The 12,857-nt window shown below is 44.0% G+C and overlaps 1 protein-coding gene across 4 annotated transcripts in view; it reads right to left on the reverse strand.

Annotated features, from left to right (window-relative positions):
* Positions 1-468: 468 nt before the first annotated feature.
* CHRDL1 (chordin like 1) overlaps positions 469-12,857 on the reverse strand; it is a 122,937-nt gene continuing 110,548 nt past the window's right edge. For all 4 annotated transcript variants that reach the window (XM_029930906.1, XM_029930908.1, XM_029930907.1 and 1 more), the window contains exons 10-12: positions 8,229-8,402; positions 5,844-5,933; positions 469-2,892 (exon numbers count right to left, since the gene is read on the reverse strand). In XM_029930906.1, coding sequence (XP_029786766.1) covers positions 2,762-2,892; positions 5,844-5,933; positions 8,229-8,402 — 395 coding nt within the window. In that variant the 3' untranslated portion in view covers positions 469-2,761. The remainder of the gene's footprint in view (positions 2,893-5,843; positions 5,934-8,228; positions 8,403-12,857) is intronic.

Consider the following 12,857-nt stretch of genomic DNA (forward strand, 5'->3'; position numbering starts at 1 on the left):
AGGCAAAAGGCTATTGCCATGATTATCCTCATTTTAACCATATTTTTAATGTCTATTTTTGAGAAAGACAAAGAAAGAGAATAAGCGCCAGCAGGGGAGGGGAAGAGAGCGAGGGAGACACAGAATCCAAAGCAGGCTCCAGGCTCTGAGCTGTTGGCAAAAAGCCCAACACGGAGCTCGAACTCGGAAACATGTGATCACAACCTGAGCTGAAGTTGCAGGCTTAATCAACTGAGCCACCCAGGCGCCCCATTATCCCCATTTCTTAGATTGGGAGAGTGACACAGCTGTTAAGCATAGAGCTAGGATCAAAAACACAGGTAGTCCGACTGCAAAGTCCCCACTGTTAACAATGGTATTACAGTGCAAGAAGGTGTGTCCAGCCAAGTGGGAGATGGCCAGGCCCACCCATCGCCCGTTACGCAATCCTAGGTCAGCACCATCCAGAGAATCAATCATTCATGAAGATGATTTTCAAAATTCACCTTTTTATTAATTTAAAAATCCAGAAATACAGCAACTACATAAATAAGTACCCTATTTAGGTACATGTCCCATGAGAAAAGTAAAGGGCTAATACTGTTATGATATTCTTACTTGTGTACACGAGTTAACTATGAAATGCCTACAAATGCTAAGTGGTGTTTATGGTCTTTGTTGTTCCAAGTGTTTATGATACAAATAAATATACAAGAAGAACCACATCCATTCCTCTAACTGCAGGTGTCTCGGCCTCTTCTCCCCGCTTCCCACAGCCTACACAACACCGACTGCTGGCTTTCGACATTGGCCCAGCACAGCTCCCCCAGCTCATGCTTCACACGGCACTTTGTAAAGGTGTTTCCCAGCACCCCGGGGCAGAAGTCTATCTAGGGAAGCTCTCTGGGTGTTCCCTTATGGTTGAGCTTTCAGACAACACCTGGGTGGGAAAGCTTTGGGGTGAGTCATCCAGAAGGGGAAATCACCACTTAGCTTAGGATCCAGTGACTTGTTTCCACGCTATGGAAATACTGCCACCTCTGGGAGGGAGGCAGCAGCTGCCGCACACCCTGGTCCCCCTCCTCCGCAACAATGCTCTGTGGCCTTTCAGCTCTGGATGTCCTACCTCCCTTTCCCTCAGAGAATATTAAGGAAGGGTTGGTATGAGGCTTATCCGCCATGAAAGCCTGGCCACGAGGTGCCCGTATGTCTCCTTTAGGAGAACAGACTCCTTTACACCAGGTTGTCATGAAGACTGGGCCTTTTACAGTTTTCCCTATTGGTGTCAAATGCTGTAAGGAAACCAGTGTTCCTCTTCCCTATGGTCATGGAGTGGGGAATACAGGATTTCTGGGCCCCTAATATTTCTGGGTACTCATCAGAGTTCATTTATGCTCCTCAGATGGGATAAATCTAGGAGGCAAGCTTCAGATCCTTGTGGAGAATTGAGAGTTTTGTCACAAAAATGATATCTAAAGCCAGATCCCAGAATGGAGAACTTCTACTTCTGGGATTGAGCTGCAAATATAGATTTTTCAGAGCAGCCTTGTTTAGGATTCACGATTCAGATCCAGGCTTGGTGGATGATAGGAGAGTGGTAAGAAGGTTTAGAACAAAGATCCTTATCAGAATTTCCATTTCCCCAAAGGAGCAGTAGTTCTCCTAACTGAAGAGGCAGCATTCAGAAATGCGGGAGGACTGAACCTCTCTGCAATGTCAAAAATCAGCTCCTGTAACTGGAGAAGGAAAACTGCCTTGTTAAGGAGCTTCTAGAATTTCATCACTTAACTTAATTTTTGGACTACTGAACTACAGCATCAAGGGAATTAGCAAGTGTTGAACTATTTGTTGGTAACTTCTATTGACTCAAAAACACATAGGGCTGCCTTGTTGACTTTGACCAACCATTTTCTTCAACAATTATTTTGTTTTACATGGATTCAATTTCTGAAGATTTTACCCAGTTCTAACTTTTTTATGGGGGCCCCCACGTGTTCAGGGAGAAAAGAGAAGCAGTTTCATTGGGGAAATGTTAATTATTGCTTCAAAGGGAATGTGACCATGAAATAGTGTTTTTATTCTTCAGCCTTCCACCAGAGTTGGTGACTTGAGCAACAACACCACTGATCCAAGGGCAGAGCCTTCTGCTCACAATTCCTTCTTTATCTTATTGGGTACCCACAACTTCAAAGCTACCTGGGAGCCAGGCAAGGGAAAGGAGGGGGAGAGTCCATGCTGGCTTTGCCTCAGAATGAAGACTGCAGTTTAGTGTGGTATCTGTGTGTGTGTGTGCGCGTGTGCATGTGTATCTGTGTGTGTGTGAAGACGGGGAGTTAATTTTTTCTTTAAAACACAAGACATTCTAATATTCAAAGAGTATGATTTCATACAAATATTTTCTCTGTACTACAGAACTCCCACTAAGCATTCTCTCCTCTTTCTTTCACTGGAATAACTTTCTAGATAGAAACCCTACGGTTTTGTTTACTCTTTAACCTGTAAAGAAATGTGATTCTCCCAGAAACTTAGAGAAGTGCTGTGGTGTTCTATCCCTCTTCACCCCACAAATAATTCAAGACTCTCCCAGTCTCTATGGAGGAGATGTTTCAGGACTGACACACCACTCCACATAAAGGAGCAAGTTATGCTATGCATGACGTGAATAATGAACTGCATTTGAGTTTGGGGTTTTAGGGCACTGTTGACTTAAGCAAAATAAGCCTGCAGTCCAGCTGCAGCTTGATTTTTCTTGCTCTATCCTATCCAATACTGCCTCTCTCATCTAACAGTGGCCCTTTTCAGACCTTTCCAGGTACAAAACCTTGACCAAATCTTCAAGCTCTGTTCTGCACACACGACTTGAACACATCTGGCTGATCTGAGCTTCTCCTTCAGTGAAGATCTTCCACTGGCCTAGAAAGCAAACACAAAATGGCCCAGAGAGGTAAGAGGAGAGCAGAGCCAATTAGGAGTGTGACCAACCAAACCTGATCCTTACCCACTCATTTGCCAGGGGAGCTGGAAGTCAAATGTCAGGTGGTTTTAGCAAAACAGTCCCAAAACACTTTTGTGGGGACAGATATGGAAAGCTGACCACAAAGCATTCATTTTAACACACAGCATTTGTAAGAATCCCAAGAATAATACGTAATTGCCTCCAGAGTCAGACCTAAGTATTATTTTTAGAATGTTTACAGTATATTTAGCATTTGCAAAATGCTCCATTGGGCTGTTAGCTCTTTAGATGGCTCCCTTGGCACCAGCTCAAATAAGGCACTTTGGAAAACAGTACCTGTGCATTCCTGAGGTCCTGCTTACTTTTTCGGGGGCAAGATATACTGGTGTAGGTGACTTGATCATTTACTGCTCTTTTTTTCTATTCCTGCCTCTTGTTAAAAACTGCCCACCTCGGTGTTCTCCTGTGCTCACATGCTGTCTTTACATCCCCCCTTAGGATCCCTCAGTCCCTTGCTGTGGCTACCCTTCCCACTCTGTTTTCTCCTCTCTCTCCGTGGACCTGTCCACACTTCCAGCATGTCCTTACCAACTTGTCTCTTCTCAATTCCGTCATGCTAACTGAACAAACTTTTTCAAGTGCACTCCCCATGCTGAGCACTGGAAACCATGCTAGATCGTCTCTTCTTCCAACCCTTCCTTTTCTGACCATCCTGGTCCTTTAGTGGCAAGATCTTCCTTCTCCTCAGTATCATCCTGCCGTGGCAAATAATCTTCATGACAAACTTCCCACCATGGATATCCTCTTTCGTCTTTTTCTTCCTGCTCTCATGGTGTTACAGCCTAAGGAGTCCTAGCCCAAGGTCAGTGAGCTCCTCTTAATCCAGAACCAATTTTTAACCTCTTTTCTTTCCCTGGCCACAGGTAAACATGACCCTCTTCATTACGGACTCCATTTCTCTGCTCCGTTGTCTCTTGGGTTCTTCACTTTTCTCCGTTCTGTCCAACTCAGTGGGAGAGGAGAGAAGGGTTGGGCAAGGAACCACCTTGTACCGAAGCCCTGCTGTGTGCCAGGATCTGAGAGCCACATGACAAAAAGGGTCAGGTTTGTTGTTCTTTGTCCCCAGGTGACCCTGCGGATCATCTCATTACCCACTTCTGTCAGCTGCACACAGTTGGGGGCACACACCATCTACTTCCGTACATATGCACCCCAATCCTGGTATGCCTAGCATCATGCCTTTCTAACAGTACAAACAAAAACATGTTATTTGAAATTCATTGGTAATTTTTAAAAAATCACATCATTTGTATCAGATCCTAGACTCTGCCCTCTTCATTCCCAACCCCTCCATTTGAGTTCTCCTATTGTTCAGTTTATGGTCTATCAGTCTCCTACAGAATACACAAGTAACCTCATAAACCGTATTTCCAGCTGCCCACTGCGGAACTCTGCTCAAACGGCCTTTACATATCTGAATCTAAACATGTTCCAAATGAAACACATCTTCCCCCACCAGTACCTGCCTGTTCTCCAGAGCTTCCCGTTGGCAAATTATCACCAATCACCCAGTCTGTAAAAATGCTACTCCTGGAGTCATTCCAAACTCATTTCTCCTTTTGTAGCCATCTTGATGATTTAACCTCAGAGATGTCATTCATGGCAACCTCTCCTCCTTTGTCCAACCGACTTAATACAGTATTTTAATTCAGACTACGATCGGCTACTTACCACTGAGAGTCCACTTTCCACTCCACACAGCAGGCAACTCTTTCTAAAAAACAGATCTGCATGCACCGTGCACTTGCTTAAAATCCTCCCCTGGGGTTCTCTGGCCTGGAAATCATGTCTAACTTCTCAGCATGGCATAATGGCCTCTTTGGAATATGGCCTTATCGAAGTAGGTACAAAATAAATCCATCTGCTAGCCAAGAGACATCTTTGCAGAGCACCATTTTTGTTATCACTAGGCTGTTTGTAAATCTGCAGCAACTATCCATGGGACTGGCCTTCCCTGTGAACTTCTCACCAGCTTCTTCCAGGGCTTCCCATCCCCACATTTCTTGTTCGTTCCTGGATGAGTCTCCTCTTAGGCGGCAACCTCTCCCTGAACTGATACCCTGACCTGTTGTACAGTCACACCCTTCTTTTTCAAAACAAACCTCCTCCCCGAAGCCCACCTGGCTTTCATCTCATTAGGTCTTGCAGATTCCGCTGAGTACTCAGGTATTTAACTGTTCAGCACTAGACTGATTCACAGTGAAGGCATTTTCATGTTGTCTTGCCCATTAGATAGAAATTCTGGGCCTTTTATTCCTTCAGAAGTGCTCGCTATGACTTAGCAACTAGCAGTATCTAGTCCTTAGGCTCCATCCTGCATTAGAAAGGGGGAGAGCTTCAGGCATGCTTGAGTCCATGAGTGCTTTTAAAGAAACATGACCCCTCGGGGGAAGTTCCAAAGAGTCAAAGAGACCTGTGCTAGGACAGGGGAATTGAGACACTTTCATTTTCCATCTCTCATCCCCACTGCTGGAGGACACATTCTTCCAGAGGTCAAGTCTCCACAAGTGTACCAGCCTTGGAATCCAGTGAGCTTTCTCTGACCTTGACACGCTGGGGTTAGCAGTTTTCATTAAAGACATTCAGGAAACCCTGACTCGAGGTAGCTGATGCTCAGACTACATCTGGATTTCTATTCACCGGGCCCACCTTTTTCAGTTCGCATTCAGACTCCCCACCTCTCATCTGCCGCTGAGTCACGCAGAGAAGAGACACAACACCCTTTAAGGTGACATCGAGCATTGCTAATGTCCACTGAGAACACAAGGGGATCTTGTTTGGGGCTGTGCTACATTGAAGACTAGAGGCGTTTTCCAGGGAGGAGCATAGAAAGACAGGTACCACTTACTCAGCGTTGTCCTGGTCACCAGCTTGAAGTGATGGAGTTCCTCAAACATTCTCTTGGAGATCTTCTCAATATGGAAGTGCTGAAGGATGCCTGGGACCAAGGAAAAAGTGGGGCAGGTGGTCAGGCCCTCTCTATCTGGAACCACCATCCTCTTTTTCTGCTTGGGCTGAGCATATCATCTCATTACAGGGGCTTAGGAGTATCGAGCTGCACTGTGTAATGTGCTTAACCAGGAACTTGGATGGCTCAAGGGTTACAATTGATTCCATCTGTTTCTTTGGCTCACTGGCCTCCCTTTGGTTCTCCAGAGGATAGAGATATGGAAGATAGTGTTGCTGACCATGGGAGCCCCTCCTAGGGAAAGCCACATGGAATTGGGCATGGGTGCTGGTGGGAGCTTCTATAGCCAAAGGCAGTATTAGAAATTCTGCCCTTGCCTCACGTCCAGGTAGATTATGTCCTTGCCAAACCACTGGGCTGCCCTTCTGGCCAAGCAGTGAGAGCCAGCATTGGGATTGAAGACAGGTTGTTTGTGTAAATGGAGAATCGATCCCTGTTCTTGAACTCACTGAATAGTCTGTTTTCCTTTGGGAAATCTTCACAGTTCCTTAGCTTTTCCTTACAGAAAATGGGGAAAGTTAAAATGAAGAGGGGACCCACGGTCTCAACGTTGCTTATATAGCTTTTTATCAGAATAACACATAAATTGAAAATGGCCTTGCAGTTAAGGAGCAACATATTACCAGCCTACTTAATCCTCAAGAGGTCTAGAGGAAGCAACACAATTGAAGCATGGGTTTTCCTCTGCTCACCAAGCACAGACCATGGCTGCCCAGCCCTGAATAAGAGGTCCTTCAGATGCTACCCCAGCAAGCGTAGAAAAATATCCACATGACTCTAGGGGGTGAGACATGTAGGGCAACCAAATATTGAGTCTACTCTTAGAGAAGTCAACAGGACAAGGCTTAGTCCTACGTGACCAGTTACAAAGGAGCTAGGAAGTTAGAGAGAGAACATTGACATTCCTAGGTATAGAGCAAAAACAAACACAGATGAGAAACCTATGTTTATTCTAGCATATTTTCTAAGGGGTGGGGAGGAACTCATTCTTTCAGGCAAGGGAAGTTGTGATAAGAAAGAGGCAGAAGCTCTACAAAAACTCCAGCCATTGTTTCTCAAAGTATGGCCCAAGTGCTGCCTGACTTAGAATCACCTGGCCATTTGTTACATGCTGAGGTGCTATCTAAGGCCTGCTGAGTTCACGTCTCTTGGACGGGGCCAGGGAGCTGTGTTGTAAACTGGCTCCTTGTATGACGTTGAGGCATAGTTAACTTTGAGCATGCTCAAGCCTTACTTACTCAGGAGCCTAGAGAAAAAGGATGTGCATTGTTTCCCAACTGAAATCTTATCTGTTAATTTGGATTCCTAGAAAATGTGGGCAGACTAGATAAACACTAGCCTTGTTTTCTGTGGGATGGTCTGAAGGGTTGTAGGATCACAACAGTGTGACTGGCTATGGTGATCAGGGTGCATGATCAGAAAAGGAACTCGATGGGGCACCTGGGTGGCTCAGTCATTTAAGCGTCCGACTTCGGCTCAGGTCATGATCTCACTGTTCATGAGTTCTAGCCGTGTCGGGCTCTGTGCTGACAACTCAGAGTCTGGAGCCTGCTTCAGATCACTCTCTCCCTTCCCCCACTCATATTCTGTCTCCCTCTCAAAAATAAACAAAACGTTAAGTTTTTTTTTTTTTTAAAGAAAAGGAACTAGATGGACAGAATGATGGGGATTGTTCTTCCGGGTGAGACTCTTCTTGAGGGCAAGGATGAGGTTTTCAGTGTGTGTCACTCCAGAGAACAAAGTAGGATTTGAGAGACATAGCCTCACACTGAATGGATGGATTTTTCTGTTTATTGAGGTTCGTATTGGAAAAGAATAGTAGGCTACAGTTTGGTAGGTTGCGATCTTAGCTGTGCCTTAGAATCACCCGTAGAACCTTAAAAACAAACACTTATGCCTAGGCCCCATCCTTGGCCAATCAGTTAGCATCTCTGGAGGGAGGCTCAAGCATTTGGTATTTACAGAAACCTCTCCCAGGTGATTCTGATGTACAGCCAGAGTTGAAAAGGACTCCTCCAGCTTTGGTTGGTATAAGAAAGACAACAAACCCCAATGGCCAACACTTACTTTTTGGACCAGGTCATGGTTAAAGGTAAAAGGTCATAATCACCACTGTGTTAGTCATGTGGTAGTTGCTGAGCAATCAGGAAAACTGACCCAAATGGAGGAATAGGATAAAGCAAAATTAAGGCAGGTTTTCCCCTCCTTCCCTGTTTCCCCACCCCTTACAAAAAAATAACAAGGGATTAATATTGTCTTGCTCACCCTTTCGAATCGTCCAAACATGCACCTCCACCTGAGGTGGTCTCTCTGTCTCCAGAGCAATTTTTCTGGTGGTCTCCCCATCCTCCATGTACACAGACTCATACACGGGCATGGTTTCTTCTCCACAAAAGTAGCCCTTGCTGTCAAAGCTTTGGCCAGGAAGTTCTTCTGGAACTGGGAAGCAGGTATCTCATTTTTCATAATGCCTCGAACTCATCGCAAGTGGACAATCAATGATAACAGTTTTACAGAGCTAGAAGTTCCACCGTATTTTTTAAAAATTTTTAAATGTTTTTTATTTTATTTTTGAGAGACAGAGAGAGATGGCATGAGCAGGGAGGGTCAGAGAGAGAGGGAGACACAGAATTCGAAGTAGGCTCCAGGATCCTAGCTAGCTGTCAGCACAGAGTCCGACACGAGGCTCGAACCCAAAAACCATGAGATCATGACCTGAGCCGAAGCCTGATGCTTAACCGACTGAGCCACCCAGGCGCCCTTTCACCCATTATTTCTTAGGCTGAGTTTAAGCTGCCCTGTAACACCCACCAAATCACAAAGGACCACATGACCTTTGATATATGTCAACATGACAATAGAATCCATAGTCCTGCAGAACACTGGCCCACAAACCAAACTGGATCCAACCCACCACAACATGAGAAGTGGACCTTCGTGGGGAGGAAGAATGTGGCCAGGCACAAATCTCTTAGGCACTTCAGGGTACACAAATTTTCCATGCTGGGTCCAGATAATGGTCTATTTAGCTCAGTGTTACCAACAGGGACCCAGGGAATGGACTGACAGAGGGTCTTGCTTAATTTCCCTGACATCACTTTGGTATACTTAGAAAACATTTTATCACCCTCATTTATGTGCATATACTTGCCCAAAGGATCTATCCAAATTGGTTTGACATTTCTGAATGCTCTTTGATTTGTTTGGAAGGGGAATGATAATACTGGATCAGTACCCGTGCCAAAACCTAGATGTCAGATTAGTCATATGCATGCTATGCCAAATGAACGGTTGGAAGACACAAAAAATTGGTCAAATCCCTCAACTATGGATCATTTAAAGTATAAACTAAACTGCTGGATTTCAGCTTCCAGACATAAAGATACCAGTCCCTTCAAACTTCCCATTCCACTCCACCCTCCTCTTTCCTTGGCTCTGTACCAATAAATAAATAAATAAATAAATAAATAAATAAATAAAAAGTTTCTCCAAGTTGGTGATCTGTGAGTTAAGTTTCTTTGCTGGCTTTGTGATCAGCACCCTCTTCAGCTGTGGCTTTAAAGTGTGCACTCAGGGGGGCGTCTGGGTGACTTAGTTAAGTGTCTGACTTCGGCTCAAGTCATGATCTCACGGTTCGTGGGTTCGAGCCCCGTGTTGGGCTCTGTGCTGACAGCTCAGAGCCTGGAGCCTTTGGATTCTGTGTCTCCCTCTCTCTCTCTCTCTCTGCCCCTCCCCCACTCATGCTCTGTTTCTCTCTGTCTCAATAAAAAATAAGCAATAAAATAAAAGATAAAGTGTACACTCGCATCCGGAACAACAAAGAAGCCATGGACACCCTGAAAACTTTAAATATGTGTAAATTGCTTCTCAGCCTTTTGGATAAGATCAAGTGTAAATATGTATATAAGTCATCTGTAGGACTATATGATGAAACCACGGGGTGCTGGGTGCTTTGAATCTGTGACTGTAATTAGGGAGACTCATTGTTAGCCACAGATTGTAATCAAATTGCTACTGCACATCTTTCACGGACCTGATTAGCTTTCCCATCCTCCACCACCAGCTCAGCAGTATAAGGACAAAACCAAAGTTGTCTCTTGATGATTCCAGATAGGGCTACTCAATTTGTAGATCATCCTAGGATCAAGCTTCCTTTCTCTTTTTGTCCTTTTTAGTTATTTAATTGCTTGCTGGGCCAGTCCTTTTTGGTGATTGTTAGGTAATTAAGGGATGTGTTCTAGCACTTTGCAAGTCAGAGAAGTGGGTGTCTGAGTTTGCAGGGACCTCTATGTATTTATCCCCCTGAGAATGACAACTGAGTTTAGTTGTTAATTTTTTTGCACCAGCTTAATACCAGGTACAGCTATAACGGCCATGTGAAATCCATGATGGCTCTGTAAATACCTGTCATGTGCTAAAAGTTCTGGTATCCTGAAGAGTCCTCTTGCACCCCCTGCCACCCCCATTGAGAACTTAATTGAAGAAGGGCTCTACCAACAACAAAACCCATCAGTGACTGAACCACTGAATTGAGCGGGGCTCAAATTCACAAACTGTGAGATCATAACCTGAGCCAAAACCAAGAGTCAGATGCTCAAGTGACTGAGCCACCCAGGTGCCCCTGTCAAATGTTATCTTCTAAGAGGCTGGTGATGTCATGGTCCTCCCCTTTCTTGCTTCTTCACATCATTGAGGACTCGACTCAAATATCACTTCTTCAGAGAAGCCTTCCCTGGCCAATCTTTTGAAAGTGTCCCTTCCCATCCCCTCCCCATTCACAGTCACCTACTCCTGCTTGGTTTTTCTTCATAGTACTCATCACAACATAAAAACACCTTACTGTTTGTGTTCATTGCTTTTCTTCTCCCGCTACAATGTAGGATCATGCTGGCAAGGAGCCTTTGCCTGGCTTGTTCATCTCTCTTTATCTCAGTGTTTTGCAGACAGTGGGCATATATGGTGTATTTCCACATTGAATGTGTGAATGAATGTATGTTCCCTGATGCTCTGAAGCTTCTGAGTATCTGGAGCAGGTGCCCTGGCCTTGTGGATAGTGACTCTCCTTGGGCAATGTGACTATCAGGTGTCACTCAGTTTGCAGACACCTATGTGTGGCTCACTGAGAAACAGGGGCACAGAATGTGACAGAGGTTCTCTCCTTCCGTGTCTCTCCCTAAGTCCGGTATCTATCTCCACATCCCTGAGCAGAGTGGGAAAGCAGCTCTTTTAGAGAAACAGGTTTAGTCAATCAGGCGTGACATATTGCAATTTGGGATTCTAGATGGCAGTTCTTTAAGTAATAACTTGTTATTCTAATTACAAAAATAATTCACATTACTGAAAATTTAAAAATACAGATAAACAAAAAGAAAATGAGAACTACCTATAGTTTGATCACCCAAAGACAGCCACTGTTAATAGTCTGCCATATGTGCTTCCAGGCTTTTTCTTGATCTAAGTATATTACAAATGCTTTCTTTTTTAAACATAAGTGGGACTTTAATATAAATATTATTTTGTAGCAAATCTTTGTACTTAACAAATATGTCACAAGCATCTTTCCATGCCATTAAGTCTTGGTCTACAATGTTTTTTTTTAATTTTTTTTTTAGAGAGAGAGAGAGAATGTGAGAGCAAGGGAGAGAAGCAGAGGGAAAGAGAGAATCTGAAGCAAGCTCCACACTCAGCACGGAGGCCAATGCAGGGCTAAGTCCCATGACCCTTGGATCATGACCTGAGCCAATGTCAAAATCAGATCCTCAGGCACTTGGGTGACTCAATCAACTAAACCAGCTTCGGTTCAGGTTCGTGGGTTTGAGCTTTACACTGGGCTCTCTGTTGTCAGTGCAGAGCCCACTTCAGAACCTCTGTCCCCACTTCTTTCTCTGCACCTCCCTATGCTCGCTTGTGCTCTCTCTCGTTCTCTCAAAAGTAAACATTAAAAAAATTAAGAGTCAGATGCTCAACCAACTAAGCCACCAGGTGCCTCAGTCTACAATGATTTTTAATGGCCATCTAATAAGCCATGGTACAGCTATTCCGTAATTTATTTAACCATTCCCATATTGGTAGACTTTCAGATTGCTTCTGATTTAAAAAAATGTTTAATGTTTATTTATCTTTGAGAGACACAGAGCTTGAGCAGAGAAGGGGCAGAGAGAATGGGAGACACAGAATTTGAAGCAGCTCCAGGCTCTGAGGTGTCAACACAGAGTCTGACGCGGGGCTTGACCTCACAAACCATGAGATCATGACCTGAGCCAAAGTCACTTAACCAACTGAGCTACCCAAGTGCCCCTGTTTCTGATTTTTTACTACTGTAAACAACATTGCAGAAAAAAAATCCTTATTTGTATATCTGTGTATCCCTCTTATTACTTTCTTAGGATGCCTAGAGTGGAATTACTTAGCCAAAGAGTATGAATGTAAAGGTTTTAATAAATATTGCCAACATGAAAAGCCAATTATTGATTATAAGTCAATGCCTGTTCTGCATTCACTTCTTATCTGAATCACCTGTATCACTAAAGGCCAAAGCATTACAATGAAATGAGATTTGGTCTGAAGATCTGAGACTGAAATTGCAATATTATATAGTGGGGGGGGACTTATCTTCCCTGGGGTAGTTTAGATCATGATTAGTTTTATCTGAAATTATCATGTTATATTACTTATATGACTGTAGGTGTTCCACCCTTGACCAAAAAATAAATAAAATAAAATTGTGTTGGTAGAATTACTCCAAAGTGACACTAAATGTTTTGAGGATCCAGTGAGATCACAGACCCAGAAGTCACAATAGATTAGTGTGTCTTAGGTGGTCCCCCTGTTTGGATCATGCTCAGAATGTGCTCTCTCCCTCTCCCTAATAAGTGCATGTTCTCATCAATTTTA

The sequence above is a fragment of the Suricata suricatta genome, chromosome X (assembly GCF_006229205.1).
Source record: "Suricata suricatta isolate VVHF042 chromosome X, meerkat_22Aug2017_6uvM2_HiC, whole genome shotgun sequence".
NCBI classification, from domain to species: domain Eukaryota; kingdom Metazoa; phylum Chordata; class Mammalia; order Carnivora; family Herpestidae; genus Suricata; species Suricata suricatta.